General features: G+C 26.8%; 1 protein-coding gene across 1 annotated transcript; it reads right to left on the bottom strand.

Moving 5' to 3' along the window:
- Positions 1-1,098: 1,098 nt before the first annotated feature.
- On the bottom strand, positions 1,099-25,728 carry LOC122507509. The gene is made up of 12 exons (XM_043620257.1): positions 25,500-25,728; positions 25,157-25,401; positions 22,904-23,360; positions 14,455-14,637; positions 14,259-14,348; positions 13,504-13,686; positions 9,497-9,547; positions 9,290-9,352; positions 8,295-8,494; positions 7,675-7,840; positions 7,490-7,589; positions 1,099-1,253 (listed from the first exon to the last, which is right to left on the bottom strand). The coding sequence occupies exons 1-12, from the start codon at positions 25,726-25,728 to the stop codon at positions 1,139-1,141; spliced, it is 2,082 nt and encodes a 693-aa protein (XP_043476192.1). The 3' UTR covers positions 1,099-1,138.

The following is a 25,728-nucleotide window of genomic DNA, read 5'->3' as shown; positions in this document are numbered from 1 at the left end:
AAAATTGAAATAAAAATCGATTTTTTAAAAACAAATTAAAATAATAAAAAAAATTTTTAATTTGGTAAAATTCGGTAAAATTTGCCAAAAATTAACATAATGTTAACAGAAAATTATTTTCCAGGTGCTTTCTCATTTTTCCCTGACTATTCCCCGACTTTTCCATACAAAATAAAATTCCCTGACATTTCCAGGTTTTCCAGTTTTCCAGACATTGTAGCAACCCTGCGAAATATTTGATTAAATTTGGTGTAACGAAGGGAGTTACGGAGTGGAGTCACGGAGTGAAGTTTTGACATCATATTTATTTAAGGGTTTATACCACTTCACACGCTTGAAAATAAAGCTATTTTTAGAATTTTTTTACGATTTCTATGGATTATATTAATCTGCATTTTTTTTAGCTCAATAAATACACTCTTTAACTTTATAAAAAACCTTATTTTATTTTAAAAAAATTATTTGTTTATTTAAAATTTAACAATAATTTTAGACCTGCCAAAAATACCGATGCCAGCTGCGGGATTGATTTCTCAGGTTAGAAAAATCTAAAACAAAAAATTCAAATTGATTTATCTTCAGTAGGACTGTGCCTATCGCCCGAACTAGAATTTTTAATTTTTATGCAAAAATAACAAAATGGCGGCAATTAAAAATTTTTTGTTCGAAAATTAAGATTTTTTTTGCAGTCTTTCGGTTTAAAAAAATAGTAAAAATTAATATTTTAAAATAATTCTAGTTCCGGCGATACCCACCTATGTGACGAAGATTTTCGTAAAAAAATTTTGAGAATCGGTCTAGTAGTTTCCGAGAAAAACATCCCGCAGCATGGAAAAATGTGGTTTTGAGAAAAACACGTTTAAAGTTTGTGTTGTATACTTACATAACCGTGTAAGCGCTCAAATAGCATTGAAAAAATTAATTTTGAGTGCTGGGATCTTTCTAAAAATTTTACACCACATTTTTGACATATTTTACTTTCGAAATCCATAATAAAAAATTTTTTGCTTTTTTGAAGATGACAAAGTTTGATAATTTTTTAAAAATTTTATTGATGATTTAACTAAAAACTTTAAAATAACAACATAAAATGGCTGGACAATTTTTAATTACTTTAATTTATTTTAAATTCAACAATTTATTCATTTTCTTTCTCACTCCCTTCGGTGTCAGTGCTGCTATCGCCGTTATCATCGCCACTTATTGAAATCGTTTCCTCATTTTCTTGTTGTTTCTCTTTATCCATCTTTTCTCTAAACATAAGAAATTTCAATTATTTTCAGAAATTAAACGCAATTAAATATTTTTTCAAAATTTACTAATTTTAATAAAATTGTCCAAAAGAAAATTATTTAAACAAAATTTAATAAAATTATACACAAATCTTTAATTATTATTTTCAAAAAATAATAAAATTTTGACAAGGATTCAAATATTTTCGTAAATAATAAAATTCTTTTTAGGAATTTAATTATTTTCATAAATAATAAAACTCATTGCAGAATTTTAATTATTCTTAATACAATTTTAATTAAATTCCTCGAAAAATGGAATTATTCATAAAAATTTTATTACAATTCCTCAAAAGATATAAAAATTTATTAATAACATTTTTTATGAGAATTTAATTTTAAGAAAAATGCAATAATTAACTTCTAGTACAATTTTGAAAAGGTTTCAAATTAAAATCTTTGAAAATAAAAAATTTTAACGTAATTCTTCGAAAAATTTCAATTAAATAACACAAATTTTCCCATAAATTCAATTATTTCAAAAATTTTAATTATCTGTTTTTAAAAATTCAATTATCTTGAAACAATAGAATTGAAAAATTTCAATAGTCGTATTTTTCAGAACTTTCAGAAAAACTTTTCAAAAATTTTAAGTGGGTTTCTTTTTTAAATTAACTAATAAAAATTTTAATTATTAATCTTCGCACTGAGAAACATGAATTCCTCAGAATGTGACTCTTTATAAAATTAAATTATTTATCAATTATTAAATTAAAATACTTTGACTGATTTTTTACATTCAAATTAATTATTTTTAACTTATTCCCGCCTATTTCCCGGTTTGTAGACACCCTGAAAAATCTAAAGATCCTAAATAATACTTAAAAAAAATTTGTCCCTTTTGACAACGTAATTATCTAAGGGTTGAAATTTCGCTGATCCCTCCCTTTAAGGTCATATTATTTAGTGGTGACGTGCCCCATAGTGAAATATTTGGTTTTTAGCCCCAGTTTCCCCTAATATTAACTATATAATAATCTTCGTATCCGGATTTCCAGATCTCTGTCCACACCTGAAGTTAGACTTCTGTGGATTCTTTTGTTTTATTTCTAGGTTTGACATTTCTTTTGTATACAATTTTGCACAATATATTTTCGAGGTTATTGGAAATCAAAATTTATCGCAAGAATTCAAATACTTTGAAAAGTAATAAAATACTTTGCAAAAATTAAATTATTTACAAATTAAAAAAAAAAATTCTACAATAAAATTATCATTATAAATAGATAACAAAATTCTTCTAAAGTATTCAATTATTCTCAAAAATTTTAATAAAATTATTTAAAAATTATTCACCAATTTATTTATTTTTGAAATTAAATAATTGAATTCTTGTAAAATTTTCTAATAAAAATTTATTTAAAAATAAATTTCGTTTAAAATTTTAGATAATAATAATAATTTAATATTAAAAGCATTATAGCATAAATTTATAGAAATAATTGAATTTTGAAAATGTTAGCAAATTAAAATCTTTGAAAATTGAAATTTTTCGTACTTTTAATTAATAATTAATTTAAAGAAGAATTTTAGTTAAACATTCTTGAAAATAATTCTAGAAAATAATAATGGAATTTAAATGATAAAAATAATTTAGAAAAAATTAGAGTAACAATATTCTTATATAAAATAATAATTTTATCCCTAGGTTATCTTTAATTCTTAAAAAAAAGAATAAATTGATCACTCCGAGTCAAAGACTTCTTCATATTTATAAAATAATATTCTTATAAGTTTTTAATGTTTTAATAAAATTCAAAGTTTTTTCAAAAATAAACGTAACAAACGTTTATAAATTCTATTTGTCAATTACAAATTTTCATTCAAAACAAAAATTTTTGAATTTTTAGAAAATAAAGGAAAAAATTTTACTAAAAAAAAATGTTCCGTTACATTTTTACGAATTTCTTTAATTGTAAAATTATTCAAATACATCAATAATTTCGTTTTTAAATAAATATTTAATTATTATTATTTTTGCACAGGAATTAAAACATTCAAAAATTCCAAATTCAAACCTTTTTGAAATTAATTTTGGGAAATTTCAATTATTTCTCAACTATTAAATTAAAATTCTTCAAAAAAATTGATTTTTTAAAAAAATTCTTCGTTAAATTCAATTATTTTTCAATTATAAAATTAAAATTCTTTCAAAACTCAATTTTTTGAAAAATTCTTAAAAAATTCAATTATTTTTCAATTTATTAAATTAAAATTCTTTAAAAAAATCGATTGCATGTAAAGTTGTTTGTAAAATTCAATTGTTTTCAATTATTAAATTAAAATTCTTTCAAATTTCGATTTTATTGAAAATTTTGTTCTAAAATTTTATTATTTTACAATCATTATATTAAAATGTTTACAAAAATGGACTTTTTGAGAATTTTTTTTAAATTAAATTATTTTTCAATTATTAAATTAAAATTCTTTGAAAGATAAATTTATCAGAAAAAATTTTTGGAAAATTGTAATTTTTTCTAAACTATTCAATTAAAATACTTTGGTAATTCAATTTTTTGTTAAATTGTATGTAAAATTCAATTATTTTTCAATTAAGAGATTAAATTTCTTTAAAAACTTAATTTTTTGGAGTATTATTTAAAAAATTTAATTTCTTTTTAATTTATAAAATTAAAATTCTATAAAAAATCGATTTCATGTAAAATTGTTTGTAAAATTCAATTTTTTTCAATTATTAAATAAAAATTCTTTCAAATGTTGATTTTATTGAAAATGAATATTTTTGAATTTTTAGAAAATAAAGGAAAAAATTCTACTAAAAAAAAATGTTCCGTTACATTTTTACGAATTTCTTTAATTGTAAAATTATTCAAAAACATTAAAAATTTCTTTTTTAAGTAACACAGTGCAACACATAAAATGTGCACTGAGTTTTGACTTCAGTTTCTGAAAGTACTTATCGAAACTAGCAAAAACCTATTTCAGTTTTGCTAGATTAGCTCGGATTTAAATTTTATCGACATTTCAATTTTTTTTGAATTTTCACATTTTTCAGTTTTCTGATACGGGCTGATGGGAACACTGGCTATTAAAAGTTTATTAAAAAAATTCGCAATGGTCACAATTTGAAAAGCAATAATCCCTCTTTAATTCGAGAGAAAGAAAAAAAAATTGGTCGAAAATTGTTCCAGTTACGAATTTTTTTTTGGCTTTTTTACAATTTTTGGTTTTATGAATCGGGCGGGTGAGAAAGCTGGCTATTAAAAGATTATAAAAAAAATTTGCAGTGGTCACCATTTGAATAGCAATAATTCCTCTTTAATTTCTGACATTGAAAAAAAAAATTTGGTCGAAAATTGTTCGAGTTATGAATTTTTTTCGTACTTTTTCAAATTTTTTTTGTTTTTGATCTGGGCGGGTGAGAACGCTGGTTATTAAATTTTTCTTTTTTACAAACGCAATGGTCACATTTTGCAGAGCAATACTTCCTTTTTAATTTCTGACAAAGAAACAAAATTTGGTCAAAAATTGTTCCACTTATTAATTTTTTTTTGACTTTTTCACATTTTTCAATTTTTTGATCAGGCGGGTGGGAACGCAGGCTATTAGAAATGAATTAAAAAAATTCACATTGGTCAAATTTTAAAATGCAATAATCCTTCTTTAATTTCTGATAAAAGAAAAAAATTGGTAGAAAATTATTCGTGTTATTTATTTATTTCTGTACATTTGTATCCCCGCAGTCCTGTGCAATCGAGGGTTTTGATTTTTTTTTTACTTTTTTCGAAACCAAATATTTCGAATCAAATATTTTATCTTTGGCAGAAATTAAATAGGAATTATTGCTCTTTAAATTGTGCCCATTACGAATTCTTTTTATAATTTTTTAATATTCAGTATTCCCACTTCCGTTATCAGAAAACAGAAAATTAAAAAAAAGTAAAAAAAATTCATAACTTGAACAATTTTTGACCAAATTTTTTTTCTTGGGCAGAAACTAAAGACAGATTAATGCTCTTCAAATTGTGATCATTCGAAAATTTTTTATAAATTTTTAATAGCCTGCGTTTCCACCCGCCTGATCAACAAATTGAAAAATGTGAAAAAGTCAAAAAAAAATTAATAAGTGGAACAATTTTTGACCAAATTTTGTTTCTTTGTCAGAAATTAAAAAGGAAGTATTGCTCTGCAAAATGTGACCATTGCGTTTTTAAAAAAGAAAAATTTAATAACCAGCGTTCTCACCCGCCCAGATCAAAAACAAAAAAAATTTGAAAAAGTACGAAAAAAATTCATAACTCGAACAATTTTCGACCAAATTTTTTTTTCAATGTCAGAAATTAAAGAGGAATTATTGCTCTTCAAATGGTAACCACTGCGAATTTTTTTTATAATCTTTTAATAGCCAGCTTTCTCACCCGCCCGTTTCATAAAACCAAAAAATGTAAAAAAGCCAAAAAAAAATTCGTAACTGGAACAATTTTCGATCAAATTTTTTTTTCTTTCTCTCTAATTAAAGAGGGATTATTGCTTTTCAAATTGTGACCATTGCGAATTTTTTTAATAAACTTTTAATATCCAGTGTTCCCATCCGCCCGTATCAGAAAACTGAAAAATGTGAAAATTCAAAAAAAAATTCAAATGTCGATAAAATTCAAATCCGAGCTAATCTAGCAAAACTGAAATAGGTGTTTGCTAGTTTTGATAAGTACTTTCAGAAACTGAAGTCAAAACTTAGTGCACATTCGATGACCTCAAAAATGTTGCACTGTGTAAATATTTAATTATTATTATTTTTGCATAGGAATTAAAACATTAAAAAATTCCAAATTCAAACCTTTTTGAAATTAATTTTAGGAAATTTCAATTATTTCTCAACTATTAAATTAAAATTCTTCAAAAAAATCGATTTTTTAAAAAAATTCTTCGTTAAATTCAATTATTTTTCAATTATAAAATTAAAATTCTTTCAAAACTCAATTTTTTGGAAAATTCTTAAAAAATTAAATTATTTTTCAATTATTAAATTAAAATTCTTTGAAAGATAAATTTTTCAGAAAAAATTTTTGGAAAATTGTAATTTTTTCTAAACTATTCAATTAAAATACTTTGGTAATTCAATTTTTTGTTAAATTGTACCTATGTAAAATTCAATTATTTTTTAATTAAAAGATTAAATTTCTTTAAAAACTCAATTTTTTGGAATATTATTTAAAAAATTTAATTTCTTTTTAATTTATAAAATTAAAATTCTATAAAAAATCGATTTCATGTAAAATTGTTTGTAAAATTCAATTTTTTTCAATTATTAAATCAAAATTCTTTCAAATGTTGATTTTATTGAAAATGAATATTTTTGAATTTTTAGAAAATAAAGGAAAAAATTTTACTCAAAAAAAATGTTCCGTTACATTTTTATGAATTTCTTTAATTGTAAAATTATTCAAAAACTTCAAAAATTTCTTTTTTAAATAAATATTTTATTATTATTCTTTTTTCACAGGTATTAAGACATTCAAAAATTCCAAATTCAAACCTTTTTGAAATTAAACAACTTATAAAAGTATTTTGCTATAAAACATGAAGAAATTGATTGCTCCGAGTCGAAGACTTGGAGACTCGGAGTGATCGATTTCTTTATGTTTTATAATAATTTATAAATAATTACAAATTTATGAAAATAATTGATTTATTGCGAAGAAATTTATATAAAAAATTGTAAATAATTGAATACCTGTGGAATTTTTAATATTTTTGACAATAATTAAATGTTTCTGTACGATTTTATTATTTTTTAAAAAATTGAATTTTTCTCGGAAAATTTTATTAAAATAGTAGATATTGAAAATAATTGAAATTAGGACAAGAATTTTATTGTCATTTTTGAAAATAATTGAAATTTGGGGAAAAATTTTGTTATTTACAAAGAAAATTGGGATTTTGACGAGAATTTTTTTAAAATTTTAAACATTAATTGAATTTTATGAGAAGAATTTTATTATACTTTTGAAAATAATTGAATTTCTGCAATAAATTATTTGCAATTTCTCAAAAATTGAATTATTTTAGTATTTTCGACAAAAATTTGATTATTATTGTTAAAATTGCTAATTTTTATTTAAAAAATGAAGCAAAAAGTTAGCCGCGCGCTGTAGCGCGCGTATTGTTGCTAGTTAATATTAATATTGTTCAGAAGTAAAAATTTAATGTAATTTATCTTCGTACAAGATACTCACATTTGACGATCGCGATTCTTCTTGCAACTTTGCAGCCATTTTTTAATGCCCGTATCAATTTCTGCTTTGGAGACACTGGGCTTCAAATTAATCATGGAATCTACAAAAAAAAGTTATGGAATTTAAATTGATGTTTCAAAAATGGGAAACCGAAATTTTAAATGTAGGTATGTGTAGGTATTTACCAATTACTATATTTCTCAGTTTTAACTTTTTGAAGGCAGGTTTTTTTCCAGACCTTCCTTCAAAAGTAAATGACATTCCTGCTTCGAACGTCAATAAATCATTTAAGATGTTATTTATTGTCATGTTTATACTTTGAGAATATCCTGTACGGACTGCAGCATCGCGCTGAAAAAAGAAAGTTAGTTAGAGAATTGGAATTCAAAGATTTTAAAAGTTTGGACAATTTTGCGTCAGCAAGCATATTGACACAGAAGAAAACTATACTCATCAAAATGAGTCAGAAAACTGACTCATTATGAGCTGCAACAAAAAAGAGTCCAATTTTTTTCTTTGGATACAATATTTTTCACATTTAGAGGGCTTTTCAAGACTTTAAAATCAAATCACATGAAAATTTAGCTTTTGTCTAAAAGTGTAGAATTATATAAGCACCTTTAAGTTCACAGTAAAGAAAATAATTAGATGTAAGCACAGAATTTTATAAACATTACAAATTTTGGAGTAACAATTATTTTCTAACTAACTTTTCAACCAAAACATGATTACTGATATTACAAAATTCTAAACACCTTATAAAATACTGTGAAAGGTAATATTATTATTACAAAGAAGTACAAACCACTTGTTCGTAGAACTCTTCTTTCTCTTTCAACTTTTTTGAAATTTTGAAAACTTCTTTCATGCTTTTTGCAGGAAACATTTTCAAGTCTTTCTCAGTATCAAAGGAAGGTCCAGACTTTTGCTCGCCCTTAAAAAATGATTTCACTACGGTTTCAATAGAAACTACTTTTTGATAAACTTCGTATAACGTCTTATGTCCTGAAATAAGATGATGATTATTATTACTTTATTAACATTTAGCTGAAGAACGTGACGTTAAAACATTAACGAAAACAAAATTATGATAATTAGTGTCTACTTAAATTTGTTTCTATTCTGCTTATTACCAATCGAAGGGACGTCAAAAACTGAGTGAAGAACAGTAAAAGATGTTCCAAAGTAAGTTTCGGAAAGGGGTAAAAAGGAGAATTCAATCTTCGACTTAGAGCTTTTAAACATTAACGATCGCTTTTCCAGTAACTATTACTCCTTTTTACCCCATTCCGAAACATACCTTAGAACATCTACGACTGTTTTCGACTCAAATTTTGACGTCCTTTCGATTGGTAATACGCAAAGTGGGAGGGAACAAAGTTAAGTAGACATCACTAATAATCGCGATTTTCTTTTCGTTAATGTTTTAACATTGCGTTTTTGAGTTTAATTTATTAACACAAACATTGAAGTGATAGTTACTATAAGTATCGCGAAAAGAAATTTTATTATTTAGATATTAATATTTTTACTTTCATTTGACACCCTCTTTGAAAAGTAATTTTACCAGAAAATAACATCCAATATAAGAAGAAATTCGGTTTATCACGTTCAAAAATATTTTAAGCTTTTCAATTATACATTAAATCGAATTTTTTTCATTCTTTTTTTAAATTTTTAAACCCTAATTGATGTAAATAATTTTAAATGTACCGTTGCATGATACAGAAGAAAGTAAATTTTTAAAGGTAAAAAAAATATCACTGAGTCATAATTTCTTCAACAGCATTATTTACTTACCACCCACATTCCTGTTCGTTGATTGTGAAGTTGAAGGAATTGCTACCTGATTAGTTGAAGTATCTGAAAAAATTTTAAAGATATTTATGCCGTATATATTAATTTATAAAATAAAATTTCAAGAAATTAAAGAAATATCATTGTTTAAATCTAAATACACTCTACAACTAAAATGCAAGAGTTTAAATAAAAAATTATGCAACATACTATCTTGTTTATTCCTTGATGCTTTCTTGTTGTCTTTCTTGACTGAATCACCTGTAGAAATTTTAATAAATTACTTAACCACATAAAATTATTACTGATTGTTACGTATGACTTCGTAACTATTTTTAATTTTTTCATTAATTAAAAATTTGTTATATTGTATAATTTCATTAAAAAATTGGAACTTTTGTAAATAGAATTAAGTACTCAATAGACATATTATCAGGATATAAGAGGATTTTTACATAATTAACTCATCAATTAATTTGTCTTAAAACTATTTTTTCATAATTAAATTATATCCAAACTTAAAAAATAACGATAATCATTCTTCAATTGTTTTCATTCCCAATAATATTCAATATTATTTTTAAAATTATTATTCTAAAATTGATTGAAAGAATATGAACATCACTCTTATTTCAAAAGGAATTTGTCGACTTCATTAAAAATTATCACCTACAAAAAGACTTTTAAAAGTATTGGTAAAATACTGGTAAGGAGAATACACATACACATGGGCAATATAGAATAGAGAACATCGAACTCTATCACGCCACTTTTCAAGGAATTTGCAAGCTTGCAAAAAGCTTCCTTGGTAACAATAAGTTGGCGGACCGTGTGCAAAAGTTTCTCCCACCTTTAACTATTTGAGTCGATTTCCAGGGTGTGACCGATTTTTCAGGTGGAATAATCGAGGAGTCCGAATTTGTTCCTCCCGCAGTAAAGCTGCGTAGAATTAAGTGTTCCTCCCGAAAATCGGTAGTGTTAATTTGTTTTTCCCGCAAAGCGGATGATTTCATATTTTTGAGTCTTATTTCCCGCAAAAGGCGGAGGTTTTATATTTTGTCCCCAAAATAAGGGTTGATTTTAATCAAATTGAGTTGAAGTGAATTGATAATTTATATGATTTTTTGATTATATATAAAAAATAGGTAATTTTAAAGAAATAAAGTGAGAAAAGTGATTTACCATATCATTAAAAAGGAATAAAAGTTAAAAAGAAGTTAAATTAAAAAAAAAAGAATTGTTTAAAGAAAATATTACTATAAAAAAAGTGATTATTAAAAAAATAAATAAAAGTGATTTATTTAAAAGGGAAGACAGAGTGTTAAAATTTCGAACCTCTATCTCGCGATTATAAAAGCATTTTTTTGTAATTGTCTTTACTGCAAATATCAGAGTTGATTAAAAGTTCAAAATCGGTGACCCCGATTTTTGAATATTAAAATCAATTTTGATATAATTTTGAATTAAGATAAGCAAAGAGTCTTATACTGAACATAAATAATTAAGGAGGAATAAAAACTATTGAAGAATAAAAGAAATAAAAGAAACAAGGAAGAGAAAATCTTGATCAGGAATATACTACAGGTATGAATCTGAGTGATTCACCTATAAAGAGTAACAGGAGACTTTTCTGTCTCTAATATAAATAAAAGATTTATAAGTTGGTGAGTTGATTATTAATTATTACATACTTTACACATTTATACACTTTTACACATTACGATTTGTATTAAGACATAACAATTATTATTTTATAAACAAACAAAAAATAACTATTGGATATCATTAATGTTATATTATTATTACGCATAAAAAAGAATTTTCTATTGTATTTTATAAAAGGAATATTTCACAATACTAACTATTATGCAATTATAAACACAAAGAATTTAGAATCTAGTAAAATTCTTGTTTTGTATAATATTTTTTTAAATGAATATTTTAATCATTTAGAATTGAATAAACGAGAGCATTCTATATTGAATCATATTGCAAGTAATTTGTTTTATTACGATTTTCTAACTGTTGTCACCTAATCCTTTTTTTACTTCTTTCAATTAAAATACCGTCTAACCGGGGTTATTGAATTAATAATAAACCTAAAAGAGGGATCCACTACCTTTTGAATAAAAATTTTGTTCCCGAAAAGCAAATAACGTTTACCTTGGGATGATAAGTTTTGAGTCTTATTCTATTTAACCTTTTGAAATTATCTTCAATACAGTTAAAGTTGAATTTGCTCAAAATAAAGATTTGTTTTTATTTAATAATTAATCAAATTCATCTTTAACACTGATATGAAAAAGAAACATGAGATTCTACCGAACCATAGGTTGTTATCTTATTACAAGCGTTTAGAGAAGAAATGTAGTAAATTTCCTGATAACTTATTGAATTTTCAACGAAGAATTACTAAAATGCTTTAAGAATCAAAAAATATTAACGGAGGAAAAAAATTTGTAGAGATGTGAGAATCAGGAATTTCGGTCTCGAATCGCATCGACTCTTATAAAAAAATTTCGAATCAAATCTAAAGGCGACTAGAATTCGAATCAATGTATGTATTGTGAAATAAAGTATAATATATTATACTTATATTATATAAATATAAACGTACTTTATTTTTCATTTATTCAAATATTAACATATGGGCAATGCCACGTGAGATTATAGTCGACCTCTTAAAATCGGCCAAAAATATTTTTTTTTATTCTATATAAAAAAAGAGATACATATTTTTTTATTTTTGTTTAATTGTCCAAATTTTCGAGTTATGAATTTTCGAAATTTTGGACTTTTAATCGTGGATATATATTCAGAAGCTTATAAGTCCGAAAATATTAAGTTTAGGGAAAAGTTTTTAAAGAATGAAAGTTTAAGTTTTCTATCGACTTTTAAGAAATGTATACAAAAAATTTTTTTATAAACAAATCAATTTTTTTTAACTTTGTGCCGGATTTTTTTTGTATTTTTTAAAAATTTATTTATATCTTATAAAATAGAGAATATTTTCCAAAAAGTCCCGAGATGGCCTTAATGTGTTAAATGAGTTTTAAAACATTTTCAAAAGTCACTTGCAAGCATAACAGGATTTTTTAACAATTAACTTTTTAAAAGTGTCTACAGCGTATAAATTTTTAATCTACTTGAGTGTTCTTCGTTTTAAATGAAAGGTTCTACGCTGTAGACAGTTTTAAAAAGATAATTGTAAAAAAATCCCACTGTGATGCTTGCAAGTCATTTTTGAGAATGTTTTAAAACTCTATTGTCACATCAGGTCCATTTTAAAACTTTTTGGAAAATTTTCTCTATATTATAAAGTACAAATAAATCATAAAAAATAAAAAAAATCAGGCCCAAAGTTAAAAAATTATTATGTATATAAAAAAAAAAATTTTTTTTAATAAAAACTTTTAAAAAAATTTTTTTGTTTACATTTCTTAAAAGTCGATAGAAAACGAAAACTTTCATTCTTTTACAACTATTTCTTAAACTCAATATTTTTGGAGTTATAAGCTACTGAATATAGGTCTACAAATACAAGTCCAAAATTTCGAAAATTCATAACTCGAAAATATGGACAATTAAACAAAAGTAAAAAAATACGTATCTGTTGTTTTTCAACACAGAATAGAAAAAAATATATTTTATAATTTATAATTAATTTTTATAAAAAAATTTAGTTTCGAATATGAACTATAGTTGATTTGAAATCTTCGAATAGTTCGAATTCAAACTATTCGCACATCTCTAAAAATTTGTATAAGAAAGTACTCGAACCCTATTCGAGACTACAAGATACGGATACTGAAACACGTTGTGATATTATAGGAAAAATTATTTCAAAGCCATTGCAAAAAAAACTTAGAAAATTCTTAAATGATTATTGAATCTTTCTTCTCGAATTTCTAATATTTGAAGTAGGCGATTCAAATGTCGAAGTCAGCTTTAATTCGATTTCAAAAATTCTACATTTTGGTCATAATAGATCGGATGACGAATTTTCGATATATCGAATTAGGCTGCATAATCCTGTTTGAATTCTTAACCGAGTCAAAATATTCATTATTTTCAAATCGTTCTTTAGAGTAAAATAATTTGACAATTTACAATATTTTTAAGAAACCATATTAAACGGAATATGCTTACTTTAAGGCAGAATGTATTCATATACTTGCACCAGATGTATAAATTAAAAAGAACATTTCGAATCTTACTTAGTTTAGTAGTATCCTTTACTGCTGTAGGAGTAACAGTCTCAGATGAATTTAATTCCTGGTCTACATACTCATCTTTTCGGGAGTTTTCTCGTAATTCTCCGGTAGATACCTCCAAATCAGTGTCGTTTTCTTTGGGATTCAGATTATTTCCCTGAAGCGGTGCAACATTTTCACCGGAATCTGAAATGAATATTTATTACAAAAATTTGTTGTTAAATTCAGTACGAAAAGTAACATTATTTTACTAAAAATGTTACAAAATATTTCTATTGTCCCTGAGAAAAACAAAAAACAAACTATTTTGCTTAACTTTTGCAAAAGTTTCATTTTTTTTATTCCTGTTTCTGAATATACTTCGAGACGTTAAGGATATTCAAACGCCAAATTATTAAATAAAAAAAGTAAATAAAAATTTATTCTTTGTATTTTGAATTCTAAGAGTTTTAACTTTTTTTCAAGAATTTTTTTGACTTTTACAAGGCATATATCATTTAATAAAAGTTAAATTGATTAATTGACAGTTAATTAATAAACTATTTTCAAGCAAACCTTTTTAATATTTTTTATTTTAAGTGACATCTATTTTATTACGTATTATTCAACCAATATTCATTAAAATTGGTAATTTATTTTGGGAGAGACAATTTTTTTAAAATTACGCAGGGACACTTTTATTAATCTAAGATTGAAAATTTTTTTTCTCTTTTAAAACGAAAACATTTTATATGTTTCATTGGAAAGTATATACTTACTTGTAGAAGTTAAAGCTGCTGATTTAAAAACAGTACCAGGAAGAGATATACAGGACACTTTTGGAGTCCACAACACATTGGAAAGAACACCTTTAGTGAAAAACATATTTTTAATTTTATGAATTTATTTAAATTTAAAATGTAGATTGAATGTCTTGAACTATCCATCTGAAAGAACTTATTGCATTTTACTTACTTAAAGGTTTACTCTTTTTTTTCTCTGAATTGTTGTTTAAATTCTCCTCATCGTCTGATCTACGCTTTACGCATCTGTCATGACGACTTCGTTTCAGTTTGTCTTCGTTTACGTTCTGATCACTGTCCACATCTGACAGTTTTATATATAAATCCTCTTTCTTATCTGCTGCATCTAAATTTTCTGTGAAAGACAATGTTATTGTCAAACTTTATTTCTTGTAAAATAACACTTTTCGTAAAAATGTATGTATATTAAGTAAAATTGCGATTAAGTCGAGTCCTCAGAGGGTTAAATTAATTTACAAACTCAAAAATTTAGAAGACATGAAAATTACAATAGTTCCTTACATTTTAAAACGCGAAAATTTTACTTTGGTTAAGGCTTTACACGCAATAATTAATTTGAAATAGGTAGCAAAATGTAGCTTTAATACTGAAAAAAATAGTACACGGAAAAAAAAAGTTCGAGGATTATTCGGAAACTTCGTTCTTAACTCTTGGATACGGCGGGTAGTACACAGATAACTAAAGGTTGCCTCGTTGAAATATGTCATTTACTATTTCTCTACAAATTATAACTATTTCACCACTTCTCGGCAAACTGTTCTTGAAAAAGTCGGGAACTGTTCAAGAAAATCGAAAAGTTAGGCGAATGCAAGAAAAAATGGATTCTGCTTCCCCCCTCCCACTTCCCCTCCTTGACACGTCCGCACACACACACATTTATCCTTGAAGGTCACATACAATTTTTATTTTTTATTAAGTTTCTGAAATAGAAAAAACCATATTAGAGAAAAATCGACGGCGGCTGGAACAGAACTCGCGTACCCGAGAATAGAAGTCCGGCGTCTTATCCAGCTGAGCTAAACAGGCGAGTTAAATACCTCAGCATAAAGTAAATATATATAAGGCACGCAAGTCTTACTGACGGTGAGACTTGTTGAGACTGGTGCGCACAGTTTCTGCGCACCAAGATTCCTTGACGAGTTCCCGAAAATTTCAGAAACAGTTGCGGCCAGCGCCATGAACTTTACATGAGAAAGTAATGAAAAAGAGACTAATGGACTATTTATAGCTTTTTCTAATACAGTTCCCGAATTTCTTTCAAACATTCATTGATTACCATTGAATGTTCGTTGCTAGTTCAGAGCTGTTACCACGTATCCAAGAGTTAGGAAATAATTCCTGAAACATCTGGGAACTTTTTTTTTCCGTGTAAAACGTAGGAATTAAAAAAATAGTTTGAAATGTTATTAAAATAGTAAATATTGAAAACGATTGAATTTCATTATTTGAGGCCCTGTAAAAAAAAAAGTATTGGGGGGTACGGGATTCCGTATTGCAAGTGCCAACCTGCCAATGCGGTATTCGCGAAATACCGCATTGGGTGTCGTGGTGAATACGGAAATCAAGGGGTCCCAATGCGGTGCAAGTTTTAAGCTTTAAAAAAACGAAAATACGTGACAGGAGGAAATAATTAGTGTCAGTGCAGAAATATGCGAGTTAAAGGAATGAGAAAATAATAATAGTGAGTGTAAAAATGAAATTTTAAGAAAAAAAGGTAAGTTGAACTGTCAAATATGAGTCCAATGCGGCGTAGGCTGCTTTCAATGCGGTACACAATCGGTACACAGGTGTCTGGAAGGAAAAAAAAGTTTGCCTACGATGCCAAAACAATTCATTGTTACCCACTGGTTCCTTAGCACCCTCTGAAAAGAGAAAACTTAACCCGAAAATCGTAGCTGTTCATTTATAGAAAAAACAAAAAATTTTATTTTTCAAAAAAATTTTATTTTTTTTAAAATCAAATTTTTTGAAAAATAAATAAAAATTGTAAATCAGTTAAAAATTACTTTTATTAATCTTCTATAGTGTAATATGATTTCAGGTAGTGAAAAAATGTAAACAAAATTTTGATACCCCTAGAAATGGTTATTTTTGAATGGCACAAATTTTACTAGTAGTTTTTAAAAAATTCAACTAATTCTACATTTTTTATTATTTTTCGTTGCCAAATTTTATGTATGCTTTTCTTACGATAATAAATAATCAATCGTATGGATTTTGAAAAATTTTAATTTTTTCAAAAAACGTGCACAGTGCAGAGCGCATAAAACTTGCACGATAAAATTAAAAATTTATTTTAACACATCAAATTCAAGAAGAACACTCTGAAACATTTTGCAAACTATTTTTATCATTGCCAGCTATGTTTTTTTAAAAATTTTTTTAAAACGTCCAAATTTAAAAAAAATTATTTTGTTTATATAATTTTTTATTTTTTTAAAAAAATTTGTTTTGTAACAACATTTAAAAGTTGAAGGATAACTAAACTTTTTTTGTCTCAACGAAATTTTTGTAAGTCCAATAATTTTCGAGTTGTAGACCATTGAAAAAAAGTCTACTTTTCAAAAATCAAATTTTTTCAAAATTGAAAATGTAAACTGAAATCTGACGTGAAATTGCCCACATATGAGGCATTATTCCTGAACTGCCCCAAAAATAAAAAAAAGTTCTTGGATTTCCTTTATACTTTGGAAATATGTTACCCTAGTAGGTACAAGTTACTACACCAATTTAAAGGTCCAACCCCCCACCCCAATCAAAAGGGTGGGGGGTTGAAATTTTAGCTTCAACTCGAACATGCATTCTTTAAACATTTGTAGTTTCTACTTAAATTATTCAATTAAAAAAAGTAAGTAGTGTTTTAGAAAGGTTTTTTTGTGTACTTTTAAAATATTTTATTTATATAATAAAAAAAAAATTTTTTTTGCAAAAATTTTTTAAAATAAATAGTTTTTTGCAATTTTGTGCAAGTTCGGTAGTTTTTATTTTCTTTTTAATAATCTCAAATGAAAGCTTGGGAATTCCCCTAAAAGAAGATATAAGTCTGAAAATGGGCCGAAACAATTTGCCAAAGATATAGTGTAATAAGTAAAATTTGTCCGTCCGCTCGCGCACTCCAGCGCGATGAACAGTGGGATTTTTTTTCAACTTACTATTGAAAATTGTCTAGAAACTACAAATTTTATCGGATGTTGATGTTCTTGATTTAAAATTACTAAGAGATCCATCAAAGTCGATTTTTGAATTTTTAATTGTTTATTTTTTTCTTGTTACTCAAAAATTTGACAAATTACAATATTTTTAGAAAAAATCATGTTAGTTTTTTTATTTTTCCATTACACATGATCGAAATCAATTTAAATTAGTCTAGTATGACCACCGGACAATTAATAAAGCATAATACAATTTATTTAAATTGTTGCAAACAATGTTAATTAACAAATAGATTACTTCGGACCTTCTTCATAAAAAAAATTGGTTTTTTTGCAGACAAGTTTAAATTTATGTCTAATTTAGTAAAAAACTATTTTACAGTTAAAAATTATCATTAATATTAACAATTATATAAACAATAATCAACTTCCTTTTGTATTTGTAAACATTTTCGTCATTTTTCAAACTTTAAATATTTATATCATATGTACATTCTTTCAAAAACTTAAAAAATTTATTTGCTTAAACAATTACATTTGTTATAAACAAATTTTTCATTTTTAAACAAATAATAGCTTTTTTCATCATCAAAATTTTTTCCTTTTTTAAAAAAAAAAAAAATTTTTTTTTTAAAAATATATTTATTCATAATAAATATATTTTTTCTGTGAAAAAAGAACAAAGTTAAATATTTGTTAACTTATAATGTTCGTTAGAATTAAATGAATAATTTATAGTATTCCCATTTCATTAAGGAGTTCTTTTTTATGATAGTAAATATAAAAAAGGAAAAAATTTTGTTTGATGAAAAAAGCTAATTATTTGTTTAAAAATGAAAAATTTGTTTATAACAAATGTAATTGTTTAAGCAAATAAATTTTTTAAGTTTTTGAAAGAATGTACATATGATATAAATATTTAAAGTTTGAAAAATGACGAAAATGTTTACAAATACAAAAGGAAGTTGATTATTGTTTATATAATTGTTAATATTAATGATAATTTTTAACTGTAAAATAGTTTTTTACTAAATTAGACATAAATTTAAACTTGTCTGCAAAAAAAACCAATTTTTTTTATGAAGAAGGTCCGAAGTAATCTATTTGTTAATTAACATTGTTTGCAACAATTTAAATAAATTGTATTATGCTTTATTAATTGTCCGGTGGTCATACTAGACTAATTTAAATTGATTTCGATCATGTGTAATGGAAAAATAAAAAAACTAACATGATTTTTTCTAAAAATATTGTAATTTGTCAAATTTTTGAGTAACAAGAAAAAAATAAACAATTAAAAATTCAAAAATCGACTTTGATGGATCTCTTAGTAATTTTAAATCAAGAACATCAACATCCGATAAAATTTGTAGTTTCTAGACAATTTTCAATAGTAAGTTGAAAAAAAATCCCACTGTTCATCGCGCTGGAGTGCGCGAGCGGACGGACAAATTTTACTTATTACACTATATCTTTGGCAAATTGTTTCGGCCCATTTTCAGACTTATATCTTCTTTTAGGGGAATTCCCAAGCTTTCATTTGAGATTATTAAAAAGAAAATAAAAACTACCGAACTTGCACAAAATTGCAAAAAACTATTTATTTTAAAAAATTTTTGCAAAAAAAATTTTTTTTTTATTATATAAATAAAATATTTTAAAAGTACACAAAAAAACCTTTCTAAAACACTACTTACTTTTTTTAATTGAATAATTTAAGTAGAAACTACAAATGTTTAAAGAATGCATGTTCGAGTTGAAGCTGAAATTTCAACCCCCCACCCTTTTGATTGGGGTGGGGGGTTGGACCTTTAAATTGGTGTAGTAACTTGTACCTACTAGGGTAACATATTTCCAAAGTATAAAGGAAATCCAAGAACTTTTTTTTATTTTTGGGGCAGTTCAGGAATAATGCCTCATATATGTAAATAGATGTTATCAAAAATCGTTAACCAAATAAAAGAAAAGTTAAAAATTTGAATTTTTTGTTTTTAAAAAACTTTTTAATCGATTGTATCTAGAAAATTAAACCCTGTAAACACACACATAAATAAAAATTATCAAAATAATTTAAAAATAATTTTTGCTCCTTAAAAACAATTTTTTCTGAAAAAAATTCCAAATCACCCCTATAAAGGGGTGATTTTTCCATAAATGAACAGCTACGATTTTCGGGTTAAGTTTTCTCTTTTCAGAGGGTGCTAAGGAACCAGAGGGTAACAATGAATTGTTTTGGCATCGTAGGCAAACTTTTTCTTCCTTCCAGACACCTGTGGGTACATAGTGCAAGTCGCCAGTAGAGGGCAGAAGCAAGCAGAGCGAATCGAGCGAACACAGTGGCCCGATTCGCTCGTAATTTGCATTACATTACTTTCCAATTTTTTATTTTATAACCACGTTTCTGCATGAATCTAAACAATATTTTCTATTATTGTAATTTAGAAGATGCTTACCAATTGTACGTTGGCAGATTTAGTGAAAAGTGTCTGTGTACGGAGACAAATGTGTTAGAAAATGTTTGTTTACCTATTTCACGCCATTCAAACCAGTCAAAGTTGCTTTTGCTGTGGCGCATTGAAATCAGCCTATGCCGCATTGGGCCCATATTTGACAGTTCAACTTACCTTTTTTTCTTAAAATTTCATTTTTACACTCACTATTATTATTTTCTCATTCCTTTAACTCGCATATTTCTCCACTGACACTAATTATTTCCTCCTGTCACGTATTTTCGTTTTTTTAAAGCTTAAAACTGGCACCGCATTGGGACCCCTTGATTTCCGTATTCACCACGACACCCAATGCGGTAATTCGCGAATACCGCATTGGCAGGTTGGCACTTGCAATACGGAATCCCGTACCTCCCAATACTTTTTTTTACAGGGGGGTTCACGTGCAATAAGGGGATACGCATGGAAGTGAAAGTCCCCGCGTATAGTGATTCTGCTGCTGCGCGAGAGGACAACGAATAGCCTGTGCGTCCCCTTATTGCACGTGAACCCTCATTTGTAAAAATAGTTTAATTTTTTTTAATAATTTGATAATTTCTACAAAGAATTTTAATATTTATTAAAATTATAGAATTCTGGAGAAGAATTTTATTAAAATTAAAAAAAAATTTAATTATTTGAAGAAATCCTTTCGATAGCTCCATGCAAAAAAACCACTCTCACGTTGGTTCTGTAAAACAACCAGACTGCGTTTGTTTCCTAACCACACCATATTCTCTTTAATTCATTTTTTATTAAAAATATAAAATATTTACAATGAAATATAATAAACATTTATACTCTATCAATAGTGACTGATTATAAATTGTGTTTAGATTTTCTTGCAAATAATAACCTTTGAATAAAAAATGTATAAAACAAAATATTACCAGGTTATGAGTAAAAATATAGAGTGGTTGTTTTAGAGAACCAACGTGAGAGTGGTTTTTTTTGCATGGAGCAAAAAAAATCATTAAAAAATCTTTCATTATTAAAAGTAATCAAATCTTTTTAAGAAATTTTAATATTTGTGAAAATAATTAAACTTTTGCGAAGAATTTTATTATAATTTATAAAAATGATTGAATTCTTTAAAAAAAATTTTATTTAAATAGTTGGTATTAAAAAAAATTGAATAATTGTATATGATAATAATTGAATTTTTGCGAAAAATAGACAAGTGCGAAGTGCTTTTAAATCTTTCATTTTTTTAACACTTAAACTGTTTAAAAACCTAAACGAAATAAGCTGAATTTTACTCTGTTCAAACTATTTCAGTTGAACTCAAATTCGATTCGTTCTGCTTTTTTTGCAATTGCACAAATTATTATTATATAAAGGAAGAAGTTACAACAAAGTGACAAGAAATGTACATAAAATGAAGTAATTTGAACAGTATTTAATTGGTATTCACTTAAATTTTGGTTAATTTAAACTTTTATTAACATTTTATGCTTAAACATTTTAAAGTTGGAAGAGTAATCAAATTTAGATTCATTTAATTTTAATGTCTTACAATTTTTGAACAATTGAAATTGGTATTAATGAGAGGTTAAATTGACTAAAATTCGAATAAATTTTAATGTGAAAGAACCTACAATTACATTATTAAGTAATCAAATTTTTGTTTCATCGAAATCACAACGAATTAAAATTAGATATATTTAAATATGTAGAAACTAAATTTTTTAATAGATTATAATTCAGATGATGAAAAAAAGAATACATTATAAGATTTAATATGTTTTAAATAAAATTGTATAAATGTAAGGAAAAAACAAAAATCTAATTAAAGTAAACACTGAAAATTAATGATTAAACGAACTTACAAGTGAAGTTCGATCATAATTATATGAATTACTTGTTCGAAGATATATTTTACTTGTAGTACCGCAAATTGTCGCTAGATGACGCCACTATTCAGAGATAGAAAGAGAAAAGTCTGTCTCTGCCTACCTTTCTACTACTTTATAGCCCTGCCTTCATTTAGTTTAGATTAATTAAAGGGTAGGGTAAAATTTTTTTTTTTTTTATTATTATTATTATTATTATTATTATTTTTATTATTATTATTATTATTATTATTATTTTTTTTATCTATTTTTTATTATTGTTAGAAAAATTTTTTATTGGGTGGGAGTTTATATCTTCGAACAAGTAATTCATATAATTATGATCGAACTTCACTTGTAAGTTCGTTTAATCATTAATTATATTTCATATAACTTGTTCGAAGATATATTTTACTTGTAGATGTTTAGAGTTAAACAGTTAACATATCTTGAAAAACTCATTTCTTTATTAAAAAAGTACAAAATCCTTCTTTTCTTCTTATAAAACTAGTATATTAAACATTGAACAATCATAATTATGCATACATGAAAATAATAAGTACTAAAAGTCTTTGAACTTCTAAGTAGAAGTTAGAACTGTTTCTGAGAAAATCGAATTTGCACGTCCTATTGGTCTATTATAAAATCTTTGAAAAACGCTAGAATTAGCCGACCAACAAGCTGCTTTTTTTATTTCATTAATATCTAAACCCTTTCTCAAGGCTTTGGAAGTAGATGCATGTCTGGTAGAATGAGCACCGATATCTTTATTGATACCAGCTTTTGACATCATGGTCTTTAACCATCTACTGATGGTTTGTGCGCCTACTTCCTTATATGGTTTCTTAATTGATATAAACAGTCTCTTAATTTCGCCTCGAAAATCCTTAGCTACTTCTAAATAGTCTATTATTGTCTGCGCTACACAAAGGCTTTGTTATTAAAAAATGGAAAAAAAGCAAGAGGTTGTTCCGAACCTGGTCTCGAGGTTTTAATAATATCGGATATGAAAATCTCAACTCCTTCTTTAAGAATCTTAACGTTATCAATTCTAATCTTTGCTAGAGATTGTACTCTAAAAGCCGAGCCTAGTGCTAATAACATAACTAACTTAAGCGATAACTTACTTAGGTCTATTTGACTGTTAGGACTCCATTCTTCGATCAGCTTTACAACCGGATCGACGTCCCATGTGGAAGTGTATCTAGGCAAGGTTGGTCTGATTCGAAAAATACCTTTAAAGAATCTGTTGATCAGTTTGCTCTCTGTGATCTGATAATTGTTAATCAAAGCAATGGCCGAGCGTAGCGTGTTGAGAGTACCATAAGAAGCGCCTTCGGAAAACTTCTTTGTCAAACATTTAGGAATGGTGTTATCGTTCGCCAGATAGGGATCCTGTTTTGTCTCCTCACAAAAATTCCACCAATATTTTAATGAAGTGTTGTATTGTTTTTTTGAACTCTCTGCCAATGACTCGAACAGGATCTCTATAGTGTCTTCTCCCAAGTCCTTTTCCTTGAATGATTGGCTAATAAAACTCCTGATACCAGGGTAAGCTCTGCTGACAGGGGATGAATGACTTTCCTGCAAGGAGAAAGAAGCAAATTAGAAGCTGGTTTCCACTCAATTATATCTGAAACTAATAATCTCTTAAATTCAGGGAACCACGGTTGGGATGTCCAAAGTGGAACTACCAGGATTCCTGTGAAACCTTCCTCTCTAACCTTCTTCAAAACTTTGGCGATTAAGGAAAAAGGGGGAAAGGCGTACCAGAATTCCTGTTTCCAAGCTACTGTCAAAGCGTTTATTGCTTGTGCTTCACAGTCTCTTTCCCAAGAAATATATCTAGTACACTTCTTATTTATTCGACTCGCGAATAAATCTATCGAAGGTTGGCCGAATTTCTTAACAATTTCACGAAACGCAAAATTAGCCAATTCCCATTCAGTGTCTAAATTAGAGATTCTGGATCCTTCATCGGCCAAGTTCTCCTTTGAAGCAACGTATTCTGCGAATATCCAGATATCCCTATCCCTACACCATTCCCAAACTTCCTTGGTAAGATTATGTAGTTCTTTATTTTTGATACCCCCCATCTTATTCAAATATGCCAGAGCTGTTACATTGTCAATTCGCAAGAGAATTTGTTTATTTATTTCTGAAGCGGCGAAAGCTTTAAGGGCTAAAAAGGCGGCCTTAATTTCTAAATAATTTATATGTCTCTCTCTATCCTTATGTCCCCAAAAACCTTTAGCTTATTTTGATGCACATGTAGCTCCCCAACCTGTCTTGGAGGCATCCGAGAAAATTTCGAGATCGTATTCGCTAGAACGAATTTTATTTGTCGCTATTAAAATCTGAGAATTCCACCACTCTAATTCCTCTATTGCCGACCCAGATAATTCTATTGATCTCCTGAGATTTTCCTGATTAAAATTTAAAGCTTCCCTCTTAAGCGATTCTAAAGATTTGTAATAAAGCCAGCCGTAAGCTATTGCCGGACAAGCCGCCACAAGAGTACCAATTGTTTCCATTAAAACTTGAACCTTTATCGTATTACTCTCAAGTAGTTTCTTAATTAGATTTTTTATTTTTAATCGCTTTTCCTGTGGTAATTCTAATCGCATTTCTCTCGAATTAATTATCATAACTAAAAATTTACAAGAATTACTAGGTTTTATATCACTTTTTTCCCAGTTAATGATAAATCCCAAAAATAATAAAAGCGAAATTGTTAGTTTTGTGTTCTTAATACATTCTTCCTTAGAAGTTCCAAAAATTAAAAAATCGTCTAAATAGATCACTAATCTAATACCCCTTGACCTTAACCAGTTTACAATTGGTTTACCTATTTTTGTAAAAATAAAAGGGGCTGATGATAAACCAAATGGTAGAGCGTTAAATTGATAAGTCTGGCTGTTATATTTAAACCTGAGAAAATTTTTGTGTGAAGGATTAATAGGAACAAGTAAATAAGCGTCCTTTAGGTCTAGTCGGCACATATAATCGTGTTTATTGATAAGACTTAGTGCGGTTCTAATATCCTCTATCTTGAAGTGTTCCTTTTTAATAAAGAAATTAAATTTCTTAAGATTAAGGATGAATCTTTTTGAGCCATCTGGTTTATCAACCAAGAAATAAGACGACAGAAACTGTCCTTTAATTTCTTTACAAACTTCAATTGCCCCAGAGGATATTAGTTTCTTAATAGCCCTATCATAATCTAAATTTGGACTCTGAGTATGGGGTTCACTAATTTGAAAAACCTCTCCTTCTAGGTTTAAACTGTAACCCTTGATCGCCTCTAGGACAAAATCATTTTGGGTAATTTGTTTCCATCTATTAATAAAAAATTTTAATCTAGCTGCTGTCGGTGTTACCTTATCCTGATTTAATGTCTGTTCCTCTGCGGCTGCGACTGCATGTAATGCCTCTTCGCTGGGCCCTTGTTGCGTGAAGGATAACCGGTCTGTGTGTCGTTGGAGCTGGATGTTCTCGATGTCTGACTCTGGTTGAAGCTCCTCCTCATCGCTCCTCTTCTTGAAGTGGAGCTTCTCCAGTTTAAAGTTGATCTTAAGGGAAGTCTCGATTTCGGTCTGAGGTCCATGGATACCCTTTCCATAGCCTTAGATGTCTCGATCAATGCTTTTAAATTATCTCCAAACAAAAAAGATGTAGGTTGTACCTTTTTTAGAATCTTTTGGATCTTCTCCTCATATCTACCTACGAGGAAAACTTTTCTTGCCTGAGTTAATAAATGGAAAAGTTCGGATAATAATTTTACTGAAGATGATAAATTCTCTAAGATCTCTTCCCTAGAGAGTGGTGTTTTTGAGTCCTCTAAAATCTTATTTAGTGTTGTTGAGATCGATGCCAACGCAGCCCCTGTTAGGTCTTGATAACATTTAAAATGCTCGTCTCGTGATAGAGCTCTATGTTGTATGTCTCCCAT

This window comes from Leptopilina heterotoma, unplaced genomic scaffold (assembly GCF_015476425.1).
Source record: "Leptopilina heterotoma isolate Lh14 unplaced genomic scaffold, ASM1547642v1 Lhet_47, whole genome shotgun sequence".
NCBI classification, from domain to species: domain Eukaryota; kingdom Metazoa; phylum Arthropoda; class Insecta; order Hymenoptera; family Figitidae; genus Leptopilina; species Leptopilina heterotoma.
The sequence above is the reverse complement of the archived record's forward strand: the minus strand, read 5'-3'. Positions and strand labels throughout refer to the sequence as shown.